This window comes from Carlito syrichta, unplaced genomic scaffold, assembly GCF_000164805.1.
Source record: "Carlito syrichta isolate Samal-C Ts95f unplaced genomic scaffold, Tarsius_syrichta-2.0.1 Scaffold310961, whole genome shotgun sequence".
NCBI lineage: Eukaryota > Metazoa > Chordata > Mammalia > Primates > Tarsiidae > Carlito > Carlito syrichta.
Window position 1 is genome coordinate 454669 of NW_007255057.1, and position 24126 is coordinate 478794.

Consider the following 24126-nt stretch of genomic DNA (forward strand, 5'->3'; position numbering starts at 1 on the left):
AAACCATAGTAAAGGCTTTTTTTTTTTTTTTAAGACACAAAACTTAATAGAAATCTTGTTTGTAGTTCTTACATTCTCAGTGTGAGCTGAACTGGGACCTGCTGCCCCATCCAGAAGTGGCCCAGTCCTGGAGCTAGGGAAAAAAGAGAAGGGGAAGTGGGAAGAGCCCCATTCTTCCTCAGTGCTGGGTGGCTAGGGACACCACTTCTTCTCCTGCCTCCCTCTGAGCTCCAGGAAGGAGGGCAGATGGAATCTCAGACCTGTGGCTTCCCCTCCACACTTTCGCCCCTGGGTTAGAGGGGAGCTAAGGGATTCAGGAAGAGAAGGGGGGCAGACACAGGGAAAGATGTCGATGAAGAGATGAAATCAGGGGCAAGGGCTGAGAATCAAATATAAAACACCAGCAAAAAAAAAAAATGTGGGGGAGAGGGGACAAAACCAAAATCCACCCCAAATCCAGTCAATTAAGTGATCACACAAATGAGAGATTTCAACAAATGTATCTATCCAGTATTGGTAATGTGTTTTCTTGGTACGTTTACTTTCCCGTACCATGAGATGGTGATTATATTGGGGAAGGGGGACCCAAGAAAATACGGAATTATCTTTTGGAGGACATGCCCCTTGTAGTACAGGTTTCTCCTGCTAGGTAAGTTTTCTATGTACCTGTCAGTATCAGTGTACCAGTTAGCGTTGTTGTGAGAAGCTGTGTTGCAGAAGAAATGTCCCAAGTTGTGGCAAACTGGTGACTGGTTCTTCCACCATGGCAACACACCTGCCCACACCATGCTGAGAGTTCAGCAATTTTTTTACCAAAAACCACATGACCCTGGTGCCCCACCCTTTCTATTCACCAGATCTCGCCCCAAGCGACTTATTTTTTCCCCAGATGAAAAAAGTCTTCAAAGGGAAACCTTTTGCCAATATGGAAGAGGTGAAACAAAAATGGCAAAAGAACTAAAAGGCATCAAAATTGACGAGTTCAAAAACCATTCTGAGCAGTGGAAAAAGCATCTTAATAGGTGTATTGCATCAGGTGGAGAGTACTTTAAGGTGACTGAAGTTTAAACATGTAAGAATGAATATGCAATTTTTTATAAATAAGTTCAGAGTTTTCTTGGGTCCCCCCTCATATAACCTCTCTTCTCAAAACCCTTTATGCTGGGAGGTAGTTCCTAGTGTCTCCATATTTAGAGGAAAATGTCAAAGGAAGACTCTTGCATTCCAACCAATGCGGGACTGCCAAGGGCTCAGACCCCCAGGAATAAAGTTTTGGTTTATCCCAGCAGGTAAAGAGGCTTGGTCAACTGACTTACTGGCTGAAGGGGATATAGGAACTCGGAACAGGCAGCAACAGGATGCACAGGGTTTCTAGAAGTTGTGGCAATCAAGGACGCTTGGCTAACAGTGTCTAGTCCTCAACTTCCTCTAGGGTTCAAGAGATGATGTTGGCGACAGCGGTGGCTGCCTTGCCAGCAATGACAGCTTCCTGATCTCTGGTGTGAAGGGTAGCCTGCCATCAACTTCTTAGTGCAGAAGCTACCCCTAATTTCCACTCCTCCAGCCCTTCCAGAGATTTTGCAGGCCTGTGTTTAATCATTCCCTGCTCAAAATATCTAGACCGTTTTAGGCTTCCTGTAGTGACACAGCATCTATCTATCTATAGTAATGTTATACGTATTTTTAAACTAAATGGTATCATACTCTATGTGTCATTTTATAACTTACTTTTCCCTTTAAACTTGGAATTTAGAGCGCTTTCCTTATAAGTGCATATACATACTTCATTCTTTTTCCAACTTTTTTTTTTTTTTTTAGTTGAGGTCGCGCTCTGTCACCCAAGTTGGAGAGGCGTGGTATGATCATGGGTCACTGCAACCTTGACCTTCTGGGCTTAGGCAATTCTTCTACCTCAGCTTTCTTAGTAGCTAGAACTACAGGTGCGTGCCATCATGCCTGGTTAATTTTTTTTATTTTTGTAGAGACGAGGTCTCCTTGTGTTACCTAGGCTGGTCTCAAACTCCTGAACTCAAGCAATCTTCTCACCTTAGCCTTCCAAAGGGCTGGGATTACAAGTTGGGGAGCCACTGTGCCTGGCTCCCCAACTTTTTATTTTGGAAAAATTCAAATATGTTAAAACGAGAATAGTACAATGAACACCCTTCATCTAGATTCATCACTGTTAATATTTTGCACATTGCTTTCTCTTTTTATCTTTGCTGAGTTGGTTGAAAGTTACATGCAGACATCCTGACACTGCACCCCTAAATACTGCAGTGTCCGTCTCCTAAGAACAAGGGCATTCCCCCACATAACTGGAATACAGTTACACATTTAGGAAATTTACCATTAACATAATGTCTTTCATAGCTTTTTTTCCCCCCAGTCCAGGATTCAGTAAAGATTGTGCAGTGTATCTGGTTGTCATAACCATTTAGTCTCCTTTTTTCTAGAACAGCCCGTGTTTTGTTTTGTTTTTTTTAACTTTCATGACATTGACATTTTTGAAGAGTACAGTCAGGGGTGTGTGTGTGTGTGTGTGTGTGTGTGTGTGTCTGTTTCAGAATGTCCCTCAATTTGGATTTAGATATCAGTTTAGATGTAAGTTTAACATTTTTTTTCAGCAAAAATACTACATAGGCAATGTCCTCAGTGCATCACATCAGGCAGCACACTATGATAAGTTTAATCACTCAATAATTATGGACCTTTCTCCATTTGTCATTCATAAGTAATCTGTGGAATGATGATCCTTTTAGACTGTGTGAATATTCCTCAATATTTCATTCAATCATTTTAGCAACCATTAATTGTTATTTTCAGAATTCATTATTACTCTGGTGTTTGTGATATATTGACTTGCTATCTCTATTATTCCTTCTAGAATACAATTATTAGTTGCCATTCTTCTAAAAAGTAGAACTTTCTCTTACCCCTTCCCACTTTTTATTTCTTTATTTTTATTATTTTTTAGTGATAGTACAGACTCATGAAATCTTTTCAAATTAATACACTATAATCCATTTCTATAACTGATCATTTTGACCAATTCAGATTGTCTCTAATTTGGCCAATAAAACACTTTAATACTGGCTGGGCACAGTGGCTTACAACTGTAACCTAGCACTTTGGGAAGCCAAGACGAGAGGGTTGCTTGAGCCCAGAAGTTTGAGAACAGCCTGGGCAACATAGTGAGACCTCATCTCTATAAATAAATAAATAAATAAATAAATAAATAAAACCCTTTAACAGGGCTCCTGTATCATCTTGCTACTTCCCCCACAAACTTGTTGAACTTTTCTTACTTTCTGCTACAATAAGATGTTCTTACCTTATATTTTTGCTGCTACAGTCCCCTGGAATCAGCTATTTCTTCAAGGCCCTTTTTTTTTTTTAAGTCGGAATCTCACTCTGTTGCACAGACTGGAATGCAGTGGCACAATCATGGCTTCCACAGCCTTGGCCTGCTGTGTCCAACCCTCCAAGTATCTAGGGCTACAGGTGCGCAACACCACCCCTGGCTAATTTTTTTGTTTATTGTAGAGATGAGGCCTTGTTATGTTGCCCAGGCTGATTTTGAACTCCTGGGCTCAGGCAATCCTCTCGCCTCAGCCTCCCAAAGTACTGGGATTACAGGCATAAGACACCGTACCTGGCCTCATTTGTTTGTTTTAATGGGAAATGGTATTGATAAACCAAAATTTAGGTGTTGAGTGTGTTCTTTGTCACAGGGCTTTTGGCCCTCTTAGAATAATGAAGTCAAGAAACGTATGTCTTAAAAATCACGAATTTGTATTAATACCTTTAATTCCAAGCCAACACCCCAGGCTGCTTCTTCTCCTTCCCTCAGTTCATATTTTCCAACATTAGAACCCTGGACCCCCCAAAACTTCTACATATTTACTGTTTTGCACAGTCCTATCATACACATAAAATAGTTCCAGAATCGTTATGTCAATATTATAATCAACAACAAGCCTACTAAATAAAGCTCATAAATTCTTTGCAGGTTTTATTTCTTTCATTCAAAAATCTTAAAATGGCCTGAGCCCGCGGGTTCGAGACCCGCCTGGGCAACTTGGTGAGCCCTCATCTCTACAATAAATAAAAAATTAGCTGGGTGTGGTAGCACGCGCCTGTAGTTCCTGCTACTTGGAAGGCTGAGGCGGAGGGATTGCCGCAGCTCAGTAGGTCGAGGTTGCTTTTATTGCACTCCAGTCTGGGTGACAGAGTGAGACTCCAACTCAAAAAAAAAAAATCTTAAAATAAATGTGACAAAATGTTCATATTTGTCAATTCTGGATTATAGTTACGTAAGTGTTAATCATATTATTCACTCTTTTCTTTTAAAAACTTTTTATTGAAGTATATAGTATGTATACAGAAAAGTGCACTTATATGTGAACAGCTAAATGAATTTTGAGTAATTGACATGTGTATCTGTGGTGGGGGATGTTTCTCTGTGGTAGATATAGAAAAATAGAATTGTTGGGTTCTGGCTTGTATACATTTAAAAAAAATTTTTATTTATTTATTTTTTATTTTTGTTTTTTGAGTTGGAGTCTCACTCTGTGGCCCAGACTGGAGTGCAGTGGCTGCTCCTGGCCACCGCAGCCTCGCCCTGCTGGTCTCTGGTGATCCTTCCGCCTCAGCCTTCCAAGTTGCTGGAACTACAGGCGCACGCTACCATACCCAGCTAATTTTTTTTTTATTTATTGTAGAGATGAGGTCTCACCAGTTTGCCTGGGCGGGTCTCGAACCTGCGGGCTCAGGCAATTCACTCACCTCGGCCTCCCAAAGTGTGGGATTACAGGTTGAGCCACCGAGCCCGACTTACATTTTTTTTTTTTTTAGTTGGAGTCTCATTCCGTTGCCCAGGCTAAAGTGCAGTGGCATGATCATAGCTCACCACAGCTTTGACCTTCTGGGCTCAGGCGATTCTTCCACCTGCAGGCACGTGCCACCATCCCTGGCTAATTTTTTGTTTTTATTTTTATTTTGTAGAAATGAGGTTTCTCTATGTTGGCGGGGCTAGTCTTGAACTCCTGGACTCAAGTGATCCTCCTGTCTTGGCCTCCTAAAGTGCTGGGATTATAGGCATGAGCCACTGCACCTAGCCTTTGCGTCCATTTTATTATTTTTTTTTTGAGTTGGAGTCTCACTCTGTTGCCCAGACTGGAGTGCAGTGGCCGCTCCCGGTCACCGCAACTTCGACCTGCTGGGCTCCAGTGATCCTTCCGCCTCAGCCTTCCAAGTAGCCGGAATTACAGGCGCGCGCTACCATGCCCAGCTGATTTTTTTATTTATTGTAGAGATGAGGTCTCACTGCCCAGGCGGGTCTCGAACCCGCGGGCTCAGGCAATCCACTCACCTCAACCTCCCAAAAGCGCGGGATTACAGGCTGAGCCACCGAGCCCGGCTCTTTGCGTACATTTTAAGACACATTTGTAAATTGTTTTTCAAAATGACTGTTTATTCTCCCATCAATATTGTGTGAGAATCTCTATTTCCCTGTAGGCATAACAAAACTTACTATCAAGTAACTTTATGTTTTGATAATCTAATGGATGAAATATTAGTTTCCCATCTCATTTCTCTTACTAGAGGAAAAGTTTTTTGTTCAGTTATTGACTATTTCTTTTCAGCTTATGAAAATTGCATGCTTATTTTCTTGTTACTCTATAAGATTGCTGGTCTTTGTTTTCTGTTTTTATTTTATTTAATTAATTAATTTATTTATTAAAGTGAGAAAGCCAGATTTATTGAGAGGACAGAGAAGCTCCTACACTGGGAGGAGTCAGGAAGGGCTTACATAATAAATCCAAGCTGATTGCCTAGCACTAGCTGTGAGCTGTAGCTGTTCTGATTGGTCAGTATTAAGGACCAATCGGCAGGAGGTAGGGGGCCTAATGGTGAGCAGATTGGTTGGTTTTCGATCCCAGCAATGAGTACCTAAACTCTAGCTTGAGAGGCTTGCAGGGAGCTTGTTTACCAATGCTGAGCCTGAGAGGCCTGCTGGGAGTTCGCTACATTGTTATCAGAGGACCTCCTGTCTGTCTACCTAGTCTTTCTCTAGCTATCTCCTGCCTCATCCTCTCCTCTGGAGTAGTAACCCTAACTGCCATAAGGACGATGGCTACTTCCTGCTGATCATGGATGTTGTATGAGGATGGCAGCTAGGGATCCTCCGGAGGGCGATCTAGAGGTCGTGATAGAAAGAAGCTTCCATACAATGTTCCATCTGTATCACCATTTGGAGTTTGATGGTCCTTCTGTCGAGCCCCATGTTTGGGTACCAAAACTGATGTGGATTTTTCAGGTCAGCCTGGGCTTTGAGAGTATCAGCTCAATGGGTCAGCCAACTAAGCCTCAGAGAGGGTCATCGAGGAGCTGGTAAGCCTAGCCCTGGAAGTGTCAGCTCTAATGGGCTGGCAAGCCAAGCCCTGAGAGTGTTGCTCGTTCAGTGGGCTGGCAAGCTTAGCCCCTTGGGTGTCTCAACTTTGGAGTCTCGCCTTCTTCTAGCAGCTCTCCTGGTTCAGCTGGCTTCGTTGGCTGGCAAGTCATCCTCTGGGGTGCATGGCTTTTCGGTTCCAACAATCTTCTCCAGCTTTTCAGGGTTGCGGTCCTTGTCTCATGCCCAGGAAGAATGAGGGTGTGACAGGGACAGCCAGAAAGTGAGAAAGCCGAATTTATTGAGAGGACAGAGAAGCTCCCACAGTGGGAGGGGACTCGAAGGAGTTCTCCTTCTAAGTTTTTAAATTGTTTGATAGCTTCATTTTACTATTATCTCATCTAACATTTTGATGTTTATTATGAAGTAAGACTAACTTTAAATAGTAAGACTTGTTCCAGTATCATCTGTTTATGTAAAAATACTATTGCTGGGTTTTCTTTATTATAAAAGTGATTATGTAGATTTTAAAAATTACACTTGGGGTACAAGTATAATTTTGTTACAGAAATATAATGTGTAGTAGTGAAGTCAAGGCTTTTAGGGTATGCATTCCTGGAATAATGTACATTGTACCCATTAAGTAATTTCTCATCATCCACACCTCTACCACTCCCCCAATTTCTAAGTCTCTATTATGTGTTTTGTCTTTTATTTTCTTTCTTCTCTCTTTCCTTCCTTCCTTTCTTTTTTGAGTCGGAGTCTCACTCTGTCACCCAGGCTGTAGCACAGTGACATGCTTACAGTTACTGCAGCCTCAACCTGTTGGGATCTGATGGTCCTTCTGGCTAAGCCTTACACATAGCTAGAACAACAGGTGCATACCACTATGCCTGGCTAAAGTTTTTATTTATTGTAGAGACGAAGGCTCACCAAGTTGCTCAGGCTAGTCTTGAACTACTGGCTCAGACAATCCTCTCACTTTGGCCTTCCCAAATACTGGGATTACAGGCATAGGCCACTGTGCCCACCCTCAATTAGGTGTTTAAAAAAAAATTTGAAGACTGAGATAGGAAGAAAAAAAAATCACTTTTAACATCATCCCCAAATACAATGCTGTTTTTAATGTGTAACCTTCTAGCCTTCCCCCACCCCCGATTCTAACATCTTTTATTGATTTTCTTTTCCTTGTTTTGTGATTTTATTCTTAGCAGGTACTTGTTTTTTTTTAAATTAGGATCTGTCTCTGAGCCATCTTTCCTGCTTTATTTGTCTATATATGGTGCCTGTGCTATTTAAATTAACTTATAATTGGCTTTAGAAGACGTGTACTTTCTGAAGAGATAGCTTCCTCTCATTGCTTTTCTAGAGTCTAGACTGGGTAAACATGACTGTGTGTGTTATCCTGAGTTGTGACTAGGGGCTTGTTTTACATTTTTTTTTTTTTTTTTTTTTTTTAGTTGGCATTCACTATGTTGCCCAGGCTGCAGTGCAGTGGCGTACTCATGTCACCACAGTTCAACCTTGCTGGGCTTAAGCGATTCTTCCATCTCAGCCTTCCAAGTAGCTGGAACTACAGGCGCAAGCCACCATGCCTGCCTACTTTTTTTATTTATTGTAGAGACAAGGTCTCTCCAAGTTGACCAGGCTAGTCTTGAACCCTGGGCTCAGGCAATCCTCTTGCCTCGGCCTCCCAAAGTGCTGGGATTACAGGCTTGAGCCACCATGCCCGACTCGGTTTAATTTAAAATGCATAACACAAAAAGGCCTCTGCATATCATCATCGCTGGAACAAATCACATCAGATTTACAAACATTCCCTGTAAATTCTGGAGAAAAAGAGATGCTGAAATTATTTGTGAGCAAGTCTGGGAAATGTAAATGGATGGTCCAATTCCCATATTTACTAATTTAATATATACAAAATGTTTTTCATAACTTTTCTTCATTCCTTTTTTCCTTCTTTCTTTCTGGGGGGCTTTCCTAGTTCACTCAAGAGTTTTAACCCCTAATTAATTTTTCTTGTAAGACCTTCAATTCCACAATACTCCATCTCCCACCTTAGGGACTTTTTCAGGATCATAACTCTTGATGTTGAGGACTAGGCTACTGCATGGAGGGTAGGTGCAGCCCTCTAATATCTACCTCTAACTCAGGCAATTGTAGGAATCAGACATTTCAGTGTGTACTATAAGCGAGTTTCCGCACCCTAAACGCATTGTCTTCACTCAGTTCCTTCAGGATTCTGTTCTCCCAGAGTCAGTGGAGAACTGGTACAGATGTGAACTCACTCATGACAGCTGACTGGTAAATGTTCAGGAATTTTGCAAGCTGTTTTTGTTTTTGGTTTTTTTGCCTCAAAAAGTGACATTTATTCAAAGGGAAAATAATGACAAGATGTTCATCCCTTGGTTCTCTTCCCTCCCCCCTCCTCAGTCCCCTAAGGTTGAGTCTTGGCTGGGGCTAGGTAGCAAAACAGTCCCTCTCATATGAGGTCAGCAACACTGTGATATCTCAGAGTCCTCTTGTCTTCTTCTGTCACCATGTTAATAGCCACACCCTATGGCCAAACAGGCTACCTTGACCGATTCTGTGGATATAGTTTTCCCCTACTGGTAGGAAGGTCATAGTTGATGACTAAAGAAACCTGCTGCACATCAGGGCCTCTGGCCTATGTCAAGAAAGAAAACTTGAGCATAATCTATCCAGAAAGGACTTAAGCATGTATGCATGTAGGCAGCCAAAGGAAGTAAGCATCCCCTGCCTCCCAAAGACTTTAGGCATGCCAGCTTTTATTCCAAATTGCTGCTTTCCTAGCAAGCTGGTTGTTGAGCATGGTCATTATTAAAAATTAAGTGATAGAAACTTTCAATTAAATAAATTATATGAAAACCCCAAGTAATAAATATTCAGAACTCATTGTTTCCTAATTATTTTGCCACATTTTACTATTATTCATGTTCTTGATGTTATATCTTTGTATCTGCAGGGTGAAAATGCTACATGATACCCTCTTATTGTGTATCTTTTCTCAATTCTGTGTTCTCTTGATAGCATGAAATTGGTTATGATGGCAGTATTTACACCAGTGCAATTGGAAAACACTACATATCAGAGTTTGATTTAGTATTTTGTTGAGTATGATAGAGAAAATGCTAACAATGCATATTAAACTTAAAAGTGTGTCATGTCTATAACCCTTACATTGTGACTAGTCCCCCAAACTTAGGAAACAGCCCTTCAATATTTGAAAGCTGTTATTTGATTCAGCAAAGAAATTGCTTACATCATTGACTTCCAAATGACATTCCCACATACAACTTTGTTGTTTAATCTTCCTCTTCTTCCTAATGTAAATGAAAGTATCAACCAACATTCATACCAAAACCATACCTGCTCATCAATTGCAACTCTAGGTGGGCTTTAGATACATGAGATTGGCAAAAATCAACTAAAGCATTCTTTGAGAATTGTGTACATAGAGTTTGTAATAAAGAGTAATTCTTATTCTATTATCACTTGTAAACTGTGCACTACAGATCCTTTATATTAGTAAAAATATCTTTTTTAGAGACAGAGTTTCACCCTGTCGCCCAGACTGGAATGCAGAGGTGCAGTAGCTCACTGCCACCATGAACTCCTAGGTTCCAGATATCTTCCCGACTCAACCTCCCAAGTAGCTAGGACTGCAGGTTACCTCAGTACAATTTATAATAAACTACGTACATGTATCTGCATACTTTTTTTTTTTGAGAGCTGGTGGTTAAACTTTTACCAGTACACCACTGGCCAGAGAGGACACACTGCTAGCCCCAGGCGAGATGGGTACCATTGACATAGTTTGCCCCACAGGATGTTATTTAAAACAAAACAAACAATAAAGCTATGGCATGTCAACTTTTTATTTGTTTGTTTTTGTTTTTATTAGTAGGATTCTCACTCTGTTGCCCAGACTGGAGTGCAGTGGCACACTCACGGCCACTGCAGCCTCAACCTGCTGGGCTCAGGTGATCCTTTCTCCTCAGCCTTCCAAGCAGCTGGAACTACAAGTATATTCTACTACACCTGGCTAATTCTTCTTGATTTATTGTAGAGATGAGGTCTCACCAAGTTGCCCAGGCTGGTCTCGAGCCCCTGGGCTCAAGCAGTCCTCTCACCCCAGCCTCCCAAAGTGCTGGGATGACAGGCTTGAGCCACCGCACATGGCTGGCATGTCAGCATTTACACTTTATAGGAATTTGCATGAAAATCTGGAATTCCTAATTATCTTGGAGGATCAGAGATGGCCCAGTGGTATTCTCCTGTGGGAGCACTCAGCTGGAGCTGAGCCATGTGGCCCTTCAGGTGGGGTACACACCCTCACTTCACTGCCATCCCCACCACTCCCTGCTGTCCCCCGGTCCTGTGGTTGAGTGCTAGATGCCATATATCCTCATGTCTGTTTGGTGCATTTTCTCTCTCCTTCTTTTTCCCACCACAACACAAACTGAATCATCTTTTCAGTCCAGAAAACTGGAAACCTCAGACTTGATCTATAACTAAATTAACTTTCCCTCTGTATTGGCTTAAGTCTCACTGGCCCGCAATTATTTCTCAAATCACTTAAAACATATGTGAAAGGGCTTTGACACTATTAAAAGCTGCCAAATGGCCAGGTGCGGTGGCTCCCACCTGTAATCCCAGCACTTTGGGAGGCCGAGGCAAGACAATTGCCTGAGCCCAGGGGTTCAAGACAGCCTGGACAACATGGAGAGACTTCATCTCTACAATAAATTTAAAAATTAGCCATGATGGTGCGTGCCTGTAGTTCCAGCTACTTGAAAGATGAGGCAGAAGGATCTCCTGAGCCCAGCAGGTTGAGGCTGTGGTAGCCATAAGCATGTCACTGCACTCTAGCCTGTGCAGCAGAGTGAGACCTCAACTCAAAAAAAAAAAAGACTACCAAATGGAAGACATATCGTTTCTAACACTTAATTTTATACTTTATTAATAAAAAGTCATAAAAATTCACCTTGTTACATTTTCAGTAACTAATCACAGTAAATATATTACTAATATTTTCACTTATATCTTGCTTGCCTTCCTTTCCCCTCCTTTTTCTCATCTCTTTTTCTATCACTGTAATGTTAGCTCTGAAGTACAATGTCAGTAATGAGGTCATCACATTTTTTTTCTGCTGGAATTCATACTTTGGTCTTTGTTTTGGCCTAGTTTCAACACTGACATTATGAATTCATGCTAATTAGCCGAATGGCCAAATCCCCCACCAATTAAGCAAATGTAGAAATTTCAGGTTATTTCAGTTACTCTACATTAAGGGTAAGAGAAAAAATATAATGAATGTGACAGAGTCATCAACTCCAGGATATGCTGCTGTTTCCTCTATTCATTATTATTATGGTATCACGAGTGCAATACTGTTTCAGCTTCATGGCACTCTAGACATTTGTACCACAATTGTCATGGAGTCTATATTCCACTTTAATGTTGTCTCTGTGAGAGAAAATATTCATTGTACAATGATATAAAAACATGTTGCTTTGGTTCCTTTTGTCAACACACATAAAACCATTTTGTGTCAACCATGTTGTATAAAGTGTATTAACTTTCCAGTCTTTTTTTTTGTTTGTTTTTTAGACCAGATTTTACTCTGTTGCCCAGGCTAGAATACAGTGGCACTATCACAGCTCACCACAGCCTCCAACTCCTGGGTGCAAGTGATCCTCCTGTGTCAGCCTCCCTACAGTTGGGACTATAGGCATGCACCACCATGCCTGGATAATTTTTTGATTTTTATTGTAGAGAGAAGGTCTTGCTATGTTGCCCAGACTGGTCTTGAACTCCTGGGCTCAAGAGATCCTCCCACCTTGACAGGCATGAGCCACCATGCCTGGCTAACTTTCCAGTCATAAACTTCCAAATGGACTGAGCCCTAAAAGTTCATTGCTAATCATCTATTAGTAATTTGAGCATTTTTTTAACCCATGGGAATAACATTATAAGTGGTTATTAGATTCTCAGGCTAGCCCCTCATGTAGTTGAACAAGTTCTAACAGTATTCATCTAAGTTCTGATTTCTGGAGCAAGAGAGAAGGATGAGGAGAGGAAAGAGGAAAAGGAGAGGAGAAAGAGGGGAAATGGTGTAGCAAGGGCAAAGCTAGAAGATGTGAAGAAAGACTGGGTGCTGTTGCTCACACCTGTAATCCCAGCACTTTGGAAGGCTAAGGCAAGAGGATCACCTGAGCTCAGGGGTTCGAGACCAGCCTGGGCAACATAGTGAGACCTCATTTCTACAATAAATCAAAAAATTAGCTGGGTATGGTGTCTATAATCCCAGCTACTCAGGACACTGAGGCAGTGTCACCTAAGCCCATAGGTTGAGGCTGCTGTAGCCGTGAGTGTCCACTGTACTCCAGCCTAGGTGACAGAGTAAGACTCTGACTCAAAAAGATGTGAAGGAGAGAATGAAAGGAACATGCAGGGCTAGAAGATAAGAACCTTGCCTGGGGTTCTTCTTTCCCTTGCCCTAAGCAAAATTTTGAGGCATATACAATTCTTTTTTAACATTTTTTTGTAGAGAGAAGTTCTTGCTATATTGCCCAGACGGGTCTTGAACTCCTGGGGTCAAGAGATACTCTCACCTTGACAGGCATGAGCCACCATGCCTGGCTAACTTTCCACTCATAAACTTCCAAATGAACTGAGCCCTAAACGTTCTTTAGCTAATTATCTATTAGTAATTTGAGAAATTTTTTTTTACCCATAGGAATAACATTATAAGTGGTTTTTAGATTCCCAGGCTAGCCCCTCGTCTAGCTGAACTTCAATTTTCATTTCAGCCCACCTCTCTCCAGAACCTCTGTGCCCTCAGTTGGTCCTAAGCTGCCACTTTACCCTGCTCTGTGTCCCCCAACAAGCACAGTCTGAAGAGTCCCCTCTCTCACTGCATCTGTTCTCAGCAGGGTGTTTGGAAAAGACGAGTCCAAGAGAAGCTAATCATTTTGTAAAATTCATGTTCTCAAAGCCTCTGAAATCCATTAGTCGCTACTTGGAATTCCAAGCAACGGCACAAAACGAAGCAGGGAAAAAGGCAGTATTTGAAAGAAGATACCTTTCTAGGGGGGCGCCCCCTATGTGGGGCTCCACTACGCAGCCCCTGGGGTACGTTGCTTTCTCCACTTCTTTTTTTTTTTTTTTGAGTTGGAGTCTCACTCTGTCGCCCAGACTGGAGTGCAGTGGCCGCTCCCAGCCACCGCAGCCTCGAGCTGCTGGACTCCGGCAATCCTTCCACCTCAGCCTTCCAAGTAGCTAGAACTACAGGCCCGCGCTACCACGCCCGGCTAATTTTTTTTTTTTTTTTTTAAGTTGTGGAGATGAGGTCTCGCCAAGTTGCCCAGGCGGGTCTTGAACCCGCGGGCTCAGGCAATCCACTCACCTCAGCCTCCCAAAGGCGCGGGATTACAGGCTGAGCCACCGAGCCCGGCTCTCCACTTCTGATGTGACGTTTCTCCACAAGCTTCTTATTGCAGAGATGTAGCCTGTAGCTGGCTCCCAAGACATGTCTCTAGAAGAATCAGGTTGGTTGTTTGGTTGCTTCGTATTTTTCAAAAGATCTCACACAGTTGGGTGCGGAGTAGAGCCAAAAGAACTGCTTTCTTTGTATGTGTGTCTGTGTTGCTAGTGGAGGTTGGAGAGAGAGGCATAGTCGTAGGGAAGGACGCCTGTCTCATGACCTTATTTTCTGATTCCTTGTTCAGGTTATCCATGGTTTGTCAAAGTTCCCAGAGGCCCATCATAGTTATAATGTTAGTAAATAAAGGTAACAACATAGCTTTTGTTGCTTGACCCTGGGAACGACTTGAAGTAAGAAAAGCCAGGAAAGTTGTTGGCGGTGCTGGCAACGTTTTCAATACTATATGATTTTAAGGATGAGCCCCTGTTGAAAAGAGCCATATCTAAGAATGAGACATACAAACATGTCTGCCACCCTCTGTGTAACGACGTGGGCTTCTCTTTGAAGTCGCTGTTCCCTCCACTGTGGATGAGTAAGCTCTGTTCTGGGAAGGGCTGTTTGGCCTCGGTGCTGATACGAAGCCTCTTCAGACCACAGATGGCAAGGTATTCGGTGGGGAGAGTGTTGGTGCTGCACAGGGAAAGCTTCAGGTCCTGAACCAGCGTGAAGTTCAACAGACGGCCCAGCGTAAACGTGTCCGTGAACCAGATGGTCAGACGGCCATCGTAGCTGGCTTGCTCAACTGCGAAGGGCAGGACAGTTTTGCAACTGCACATCAGGTTGGCCAAACTGTAGTCACAGTCCCGGATGTCAGCAGAGCAGCTGCAGTTCCGAATGGTGTTTTCCTTTGTGAAGATGAGTGTGCTGTTTGTCTGACCCTGGGTAAGGTAATTGAGTGCAAAGATGCCCAGCATGCCAAGCAGGAAGAGGCAGTACCTGGGAGGGAGTGCCATTCTTGCCCAGCGTGGGCCAGTGTGTGTGTGTCTCTCCTTCCTCAGCCAATCCGTTAGAACTCACCTGAAAGAAAAGACACAGCTTTATCACAGCCTCTCATTTATACACATAGCTATGGGAAAGGAGGCCCCAGAACAACCAGTCGTAAATGGTTCTTTATTGTAGTTCTAATAAAGGCAGGCAATACTTGCGGCTCAAGCTCTCTTCTCAGAGCCTCATCCAGAGCCAGCAGCCTCTGAACTCTGCTCATCCGAGGCATAAAACTCCCAGTAAAGTCTGCCAGTGAGGCTCACATGCCAGCAACAGAGCCAGCGCAGATGCCAGAGAAGAGGCCTATGGCATCCTATTTACCAGCAGGGATTTGGAGCCAAGTGAACACATCCTCCAGACATCCAGTTACTAGCATTTAGTACCTGCAAACCCCCAGACATGCACATGGCCTCCTCCCCCTCAATATCTGACTTCCTGGAATTCAGGAGACAAATAGCTCTTTGTTGGACTCAGCTACCCAAGCGCTACCTGTTAAACGACATAGCATGAATATCAATGAAGCAGTTAGTTAATGGCAAACTTTATTTCTAAGTAAACAAATGTGTTCCCCCACCTCCAGCATAGTAATCTGTGTATGGATCCTTTTATCCCTTCCTGACCACCTACAAATGTACCCATGTAATAGACAATGAAAAGACTAATCATCTACCAGTTAATCACAATTAGCTTGATTTAGCTACTTCTGTGCTATGAATTATAAATTGATTTTGTCAATTTATTGTAGGACCTTAAAACAAAACCATATATAAGAACTGCCAAAGAACCTAATCAAGGTAGGGATGTCTGCATAATTTAAAGAGTAACACCAATGTCCAGTATGGGGGGAAATGGCCTAAAGTGCCTGGCATATATTAGATGCATGGTCCTCCTTCATGGTATGATTGGAACGAGATGAGCATCATGGTAGCAGGTGCCAGATTTCAGTTTTGCAAAAATAATCAGATTTCCCCCAAGCTACCCAATGATTGAAGAGAGAAACCACACAGTACAGTTCAGTTCATGTCTACTCACTGAGTTCCGTGGGTATGACGGAACAGTGGCATGAGACCTCCGACAGAGAGGGCCCTGAGTTCTTGGCAGGGCCACTACACGAAAGGCCAGGGAGTGATGGGTGGGGTGGTCATTCCGAGGAGTTCAGTGTATGTCCAAAGAGTATGGTGACAGCAGGGCTAGGCAGACATGCATCACATAGGGTGTAAGGTAAGTGGCAAAACAAGGCAATAATAAATCCGAAGGAATCAAAGCTAAAAATAGCAGGGATCGGTAGATAGGCAGGAAGCATGAGGCCATCAGCAGGTGGCTGGAGTGCAGGGAGGCTACAAAGAAGCTCAGCCTAGTACATCTGAACAGAAGGCGAGACACTGATTCACAGCAATTGTAACTGTTTGCGCACTCGCCCGCTGTCCTCCCTCCCTCCTCCCTCCCTTCCCTCCTCCCTCCCCTCCCTCCTCCCTCCCCTCCCTCCTCCCCGCCTCCTCCCCTCCCTCCTTCCCGCCTCCTCCCCTTCTTGCTTCCTGCCTCCCTCTCTGCCTGCCTCCCATTCTTCCTTCCTTCCACAAAATGGAATGGGAGTTTACTAGGTGGCAGGCACTCTGCTACCCCTGAGGATGCGGAGCAGAACAAGCCAATCAAGGGCCCAGCTCCCATGGGACTTGTATTCTGATGGACTTGATTCTGCTTCCAATGGACTGGGGCAGCAGAGCCCAAGGCCAGGCGAGGTCTACACGTGAGGAACAACAGGCTGCAGCCGTGGGGAGGGGAAAGGGCAAAGTCAGGATTAGGCAGGGCCCGGTGAGGGCTACATGCCAGGCCCCAACCTAGGCCAGGCGGAAGAAACAAAGATATAAAAGACCTGGATCCTGCCCTCCAGGGATTCGTACTCAAAAGGAGGAAGACAAAGAGGCTGCACTGAGAAGGCTGTGCTGAGCCTACAGAGGGCTGAAAGCACACAGCCAGCAGATAGAGTCGGTTCTGCTTTGGGGACTGGATAAGGTGGTTTATTTATAGTGCTTTGTGTTTATTTTGAAGTTGGCACAGGATTTTCTTAGAGGATTTATTAATAAGTATATTTTGTAATAAAAGAAAGCATTGAGAAACTTGGAGCGCTAGCGTTCTCCTTGAACAAGAGGCTTAATAGTTTTAAATAGTGCTAGAATGTGGTGGTAACTACCCCACTTAGTTAAGGAACAGTGAATAATGTATTAATTACAAGACAATTTTAGAGAATAAGCTGTCCCAGATTCCACCGGAGGTTTCTGGGACTTCATGTCCCAGTAACCCTGCCATCCCAGAACTGGGAATACTGTCAATACCATTGGCCCACTCTGACCCCAGCCTTAAAGGGAAAGAGAGAGAAGAACATCTATCCATCAGCTCAGAACCCAGTGAGAAAAGCATCTGCCTCGTTCTTCCAGACTCTGATACTTCTGGGCATACACAGAAGTGGTCAATGGGTCGGAAGAGAAAAGGATATTGGTTTTGCTTGAACATGTGGTACTGGAAGTCCTCAAAGGAATTTGTGAGCAATTTCCCAACAATCAGGATGGACCTCAGGATGGGCCCTGCCTGCCTCCTGGATCTCAGGGAGCCTGAAGGCCAGAACAAGGAGGTCAGGTGCAGAAAGACTCACTGAGATGGCACACGGTGGGGCCAAATATCTCTGGTAACCCGTGCATGGGGTACCACGAAGATGCCAGCTGGGCATTTTTCTCCTTGGGTCCTACCACGAATTTCTTTCTTTAGGTTTGTTGAACACAGATTGTGAACACCCTCATTTCAAAGTGTATTTATTCATGCTTGTGAAGATGCAGAATGAAGGCAGGTACATCACCTTGCCCCCACCCTTTGCTAGGCCTCTGTCTATCGGGGTGAGGGGTGAGGCTCATATCAGGGCCTCAGGGGCAAGTCTCAATAATGAAGCACATGAAAAGCTGGGCGTTGAGGACGATGTGTCAGGCCAGGGCAGGTGAGAGGGCTCCAGACCAACAGGACCCTGGCTCCCCCTTCCCACTGCCACCCCTGCCACCTCCATAGTCTGTCAATCTTCTCTGTCCTACTTCAGGATTTTTCAAATTCTTTTCACCCTGTATTAATTATATAGGTAGTTTTTCTTTTCTTTTTCCCACTCAAGAAATACTCCCCTACTCAGATATTACCTCTTCCATGAAGCTTATCATGACATCTTCTACCCACAAGCAGGGTTAGGTGCAGACTTAACACCCCATCCAAATTGTTATTATAGTGATGATCACACTGTACTGACTCTTGGTTCAAGTGTCTCTTCCAGTGGAGTGGAAGCCCTTGAAGGAGCTTTTTTTTTGTTTATGTTTTCAGTTTCTAGCACAGTGCTTGGCGCATAGTAAGGACTCAAAAAAAATTTATTGAATTTTTATTGGAAACACAGTTTACCAAATGTCAGTATACTAAAACTCTTTTGATTACTAGTTATAGAAATCCAATTCAGGCTGGCTTGTGTGGAGAAAAATAACTCACTTGTTTAAAAAACCAAGGAAGGGTTTCAGGCAAGGCTTGATCCAGCTACTCAAAAAAAGGTTGGCAGGGATGTTTCTCCATTTTTTAGTCCTTTCTCTTTTGTAGGCTTTATTCTCATCTTGTCCTCAGACCTTCTGGGGACAAGATAGTCATTAGTCAATTCTAATAGTCAATCCTTCTATCAGCTGAGCAAACTCTAAAATTAAAAAAAGTCTCTTTTAAAATAGTACCAGGTGCGGTGGCTCATGCCTGTAATCCCATCACTTTGGGAGGCAGAGGCAAGAGAATTGCCTGACCCCAAGGGTTTGAAACCAGTCTGGGCCACTTGGAAAGACCTTGTCTCTACAAAAAATTAGCCAAGCATGGTGATGGGTGCCTGTAGTTCCAGCTACTCAGGAGGCTGAGACAGAAAGATTCCCTGAGCCTAGGAGGTTGAGGCTTCAGTGAGCCATGATCACACCACTGCACTCTAGCCTGGGCGACAAGTGAGACCAACTAAAAAAAAGAATAGTACCAGGCAAAAATGCATTGTTCTCCCTGACTCATATGCTCAGCCCTGGCAGAAGTCTGGTTCTACAATGGGAAGTTAGGGGGCATTATCAGAAAAAGGCAAAGTGGGCTGTCGGAACAGTGGGTGCCCACAAGAACAACAGGGTGAACATGGCCACCTTACCTCGTCAGTCTTAGCACCATGTTGATAAAATGCATCCAGAATTTCAAATGCTCTCCTTTACTAGAAGACTCCTCATTTTTACCTCCATGGAATCTTCAAGAATTTTTCCAGGAAGATACTTTGGGGATTGTATTTGTGAGAGACAGCCTTGTCTAGCTCCCCAATTTCTGGATTGGGAGTGTGTTTCTTGGGGTGCTCAAAACCTGGCTTTCTTCTGCCTTTAATTGCAGGGTCATAGCTCAGATTTTTATTGGAGACTCTCTGCTTTTTGCTGGACCATCTTACTGGTTTCAGACTCGTATTTTCTCAGTTTCTTCAGAATCTTCCTCCAATTAACTTTTCATCTTTTGTTGTTGTTGTTTTGAGTTGGAGTCTCATTCTGTCGCCCAGGCTAGAGTGCAGTGGCATGCTCACAGCCACTGCAACCTCGACTTGCTGGGCTTAGGTGATCCTTTCACCTCAGCCTTCCAGGTAGCTGGAACTACAGGCGCGTGCTACCACACCTGGCTTATTTTTTTTTACTTTATTTTATAATAGAGACGAGGTCTCACCAAGTTGCCCAGGCTGGTCTCAAACCCCTAGGCTAAGGCAATCCTCTTGCCTTGGCCTCCCAAAGTGCTGGGATTACAGGCTGAGCCACCACATCTGGCCTTCATCTTTAAAATAAAAATCACTTCAAATTTCTTTTTTGTTTGTTTGTTTGGGTTGGAGTCTCACTCTCTTGCCCAGACTGGAGTGCAGTGGCCGCTCCCAGCCACCGCAGCCTCCACCTGCTGGGCTCCGGCAATCCTTCCGCCTCAGCCTTCCGAGTAGCCGGAATTACAGGCGCACGCTATCACGCCAGGCTGGTTTTTTGATTTATTGTAGAGATGAGGTCTCTCTACCCAGGTGGGTCTCGAACCCATGGGCTCAGGCAATCCACTCACCTCAGCCTCCAAAGGCGCGGGATTACAGGCTGAGCCACCGAGCCCGACTCACTTCAAATTTCATGTGAAACTCATTTCTGAATGACATTTTTAAAGTGCTTTTGGTTCTTAATTGCTGTAAGGATTTGGAGAATGTCACTAGATTTTTCCACAATGATATTTTTTGTATTTTGTGTGAAGACTATAGAGTTCAAAACATCATTATTTATGACATTTCAAATCTGTTTTGGGTGAACGATCCAAATGTGATCCTCCCACTGACTCAATATCTCCTTACTAGTATATCTTCTTATAAACAGAACTAGTTCAGCTTGAAACATTCCTTTTGGAGTCAAGTATAAACATTATCTAAATGTTGGGTGTAATCCTAGATTGAGAAGGAATCCGTGTGGAATTTGTTTTGAAGTAACTGATGTCTGTAACTGCTCAATTCAAACTCTCTGCCTTCTTACAGTTAGTTGCTAGTATTAATTGCTCTTGAGATTTCTTCAGCTGCAGTGCAAAAACAATATTTAAATTGATTCTGAATAGTAGCTCTGGTTTTTAAACATTTTTGAGGATTTCAAGGCTCAAAGCTTTAATGATGATACACAGTTTTTAGCATCTTGACTGAAAAATTTAGGGGCATTGACACCACTTGAGTTTTTGCCATAGTTGCTTAAAGCAACTTATATCTTACGATCTAGGCATATCAGAGCCTTCTAGTGCCCACCAGTACCTATGTTCTCCTCTCCTTCTTTGGCACATGGCTGGACTTCATTTCCAAGTCTCTTGAAATGAAGTGACTCCTGTGTCTGAGTTCTGGCCAATGGGATATGGTGGAAGATTCTGTGGAAGACCCGATGGCCCTAAAGGATGGCAAGACTATGGAGAAACCTTGAGTTCCTGAATGATTGAATGGAACAGAATTGAACAGAGCACACCTTTCTCCCTTAATGGCATTCATCTGTGATATAAGGGAATGGACCTAAACTATTCTAAGCCGCTGATATTGAAGTTTGTCAAAGCAGTGAGCCTACTCTGACCAATCCAGCAGGTGCTAATATTGTTTTGTAACTTATGATTTTTTTTTTTTTTTTTTTTTTGCATCCTCTTTTCTCAAAATCAACACTTAGGGAACATATACTGGCCTAGGTTGTGGACAGTCAAAAAGTAAGAAGACTTCATCCCTGCTCTCAAATGACTTGAAATTTTCCCAGGGAACTTAAGACGTACTCTGGAAACTAACAATCAGCTAACTAATTATAAGACAATGTGATTGGCAGTGCTTATGAAAGGCTCCAACAGAGTGATGGGCAGGAAGAAATGGGAGGCTCTCCAAAGGGGTGCTTTTGGGCCTAGGCAGAGAAGGGGCTGGGGTTAGGGAAGGTGAGACGTTGCAGATTTAAGGATCACTTGAGCAAAATCTCAGAATGACTAATGTCCTTGGCATGTTTAGAACAAGTATAAGATGTCTTGGGGGTCCATGAACCTGGGAACACAGGCAGGACAGGGTTAGATAGGACCTTGCTGACCAAATTAAGGGGTCTGGAGTTTATGCTGGCAGCAACTTATTTACTGAACTCTTTAACCCCTCAATAAAATATATTAAAACCCTCCCAGTAGATCTGGTTTTTTAAATTTATAAACGCTATACATGTTACTACTATACTTACATATTATCTATGTTATAAACAACACATAAACAGATTTTTTAAACGTTTGAAATGAAAATAAATAAAAGTGAAAGTTTAAATATTTTCAACTCTACCCTACTGGCTTGTAATACCCCCTTGGATGTAAATACCTTTTCGGAGGCTCCTGCAAGAGACAAAAGTGAGGTGGTGAAGGTCTCTGTAGCAGGGGATGGGATGTCTGTTTCGATCTATGTTTAAGGAAGGTAGCCCAGGCTGCCAGGGAGAGACTGAATTGGAGGAGAAGATACTAGACAGTGGTTCTGAGTCAGAGAAGACAGCTCTTTTATATTTTCTTTGAAGGTTTACATTTCTCCATTTTCCAACTTCTCCTAACTCCAGGCTCTTGGGATAAATCTGTTTCAATATCCACAGTCCTCGAAGGATGGAAAGGACCAAGAGCATATGATGGAGGATGTGGGATGAGGACGGGGCTCCTTCCCTCCTGTGAGAATGCATTTGAGACACCCATGAAACCCGTCAGAGGCCACTGGTGGTGTAGGGAGCAGGGGAACCCAAGGGGCAGCACAGGAAAGCATTCACTGTCCATTCTTAGCACCCCAGCTCGGCTTGCCTCGGGCCTCCACTCCTGTAGACAACCATTGTGCGTCCTGACATCCATGAGCGAAGCACAGCTCATCTTCACAGAGTGAGGAGCCTCTGATTGGTTGCATTGGACTGGCAGCAAGCCTAACTGCTAGTGAGGACTAGTTTGGGCAAGCTAAGAAGTAAGGAAAGTGTCTCTTTAATCCTTGAGTTCCCTTTGACGTGCTTTTGTCCCAGTTCCTTGATCATCCCCTCATCCATTCTTTCCAATGGTCAGTGCTGGAAACCTGCTCTCAGATAGAGGTCTAATTTCCATTGTATAAGCCTTAATAGGAACTTATTTTTATTTTTGGAGACAGGGTATTGCTATGTTGTCCAGGCTAGTCTCGAACTCCTGGGTTCAAGCAATCCTTCTGCCTCGGCCTCTCAAAGTGCTGGGATTACAGGCATGCGCCACTGTGCCCAACTTTAATAGGAATTTAAACCAACACATTCTTGTTCAAGGGTATTTGCACTTTAAACCTTACCCCTACCTTGTCCCTTGCTAGAGGGATAGCGAGGATTAAATTGGAAGTCTGAGAGGAGTGTGGGTGCTGGCTATTCTGTGTTACTTGGATGAGGTGCTCACAGAGGTACTGCGTGGAGGCTTGAGGTGTAGGACCTTGTAAAGTTCTGGAACAAAAAGGATTTTTAGCATTTTTCTTTTCTTTGGCTCTGTTCCACACATGCACTGCAGGAGGTAAGTTAGAGATAAACACTATGTAAGATGATATTTAAGAGTGGAATGATATCCTTGTCATTTAATATTTCAAAGCTTATAAAGTTGAAGGTTAATTTGGGTCTCTCCCCAATGTTTTCTTACTGCGATATGTGTTGTCTTTTCTTTCTTCTTCACATGCCACAGCAGCACAGCCCCCATCCCCAGTATGAATTGTCACATGCCCTTTCCAGCGCCTAGTGCTGTGAAGGCAGGGCTCTGAGCAGTCTCTGTTGGTGAAGATCACTTCCCTTTCGTTGTGGCTTAGACGGTTCATTGTGAGAGGCAGGAGCTGAGTTCATTGTCATTCTTACGTGATGGATATCTCATTGGATTTATATGGTAGGGTCTAAACTCTATGCTATCATCTGATATGTTTGCTCACTTAGAAAAAGAAGTATAAGTTTGTGTCTTCACAAGTTGGAATTTCGGCAGTATTAGCTTCAAGCATGAAATTTAGATTTTAAGAGGACACGATTTTTTTTCAAGATGTGGGTACAATTCAGGATTAGGTACATAAGTGGTCATCATACAGTAAAGTTTAGGCCTCCCTTTGGTCCCTACTATGCCTAGTTTGAGATCAGGTACACTTATTGAAAAATATTTTTGTGATTGTTTATGTTCAATTCATGGTACATAGTTGGGCCAGTCAGAGAGCTTTTCTGAATCTTATTTCTCTCAATATGTGATGGGATGATAATCCTACTGTACGGGGTAGAATTATTATTTATATTTATAAATATTTGTAAGAGCAAAGTAGATGCAAGTGGCTATATACATATTCTATCAGTATTATTTGTAAGTACTATTACAACTACTCATAAGTATATTACAATATACATAGTGTTATAGTACCATTCATAAACTATGATATTTTGTGATGTCAGAATTATAGCGAAAATAGGAATTTATTAACATGCTCTGTCACTCCAAAGTCACTCCAAAGTCACTCCAAAGAAATCTAAATTAATTCATTCATTTAATGCATTACTTGTAATAAAAATGTGGCTGGGTGTAGTGGCTTACATACCCAGTTAAAGACGAGCCTAGGCAGCATAGCTATCTCTATCTCTACAAAAAATAAACCCCTATCTCTACAAAAAATAAAATAAAACAAATTAGCCAGGTGTGGTGGTGTGCACCGTAGTCT

The 24126-nt window shown here is 43.1% G+C and overlaps 1 protein-coding gene across 1 annotated transcript; it reads right to left on the bottom strand.

Annotated features, from left to right (window-relative positions):
- Positions 1–13914: 13914 nt before the first annotated feature.
- On the bottom strand, positions 13915–14857 carry CUNH21orf62 (chromosome unknown C21orf62 homolog). The gene has a single exon (XM_008068458.1). The coding sequence runs from the start codon at positions 14855–14857 to the stop codon at positions 14198–14200; it is 660 nt and encodes a 219-aa protein (XP_008066649.1). The 3' UTR covers positions 13915–14197.
- Between the last annotated feature and the right edge of the window lie 9269 nt (positions 14858–24126).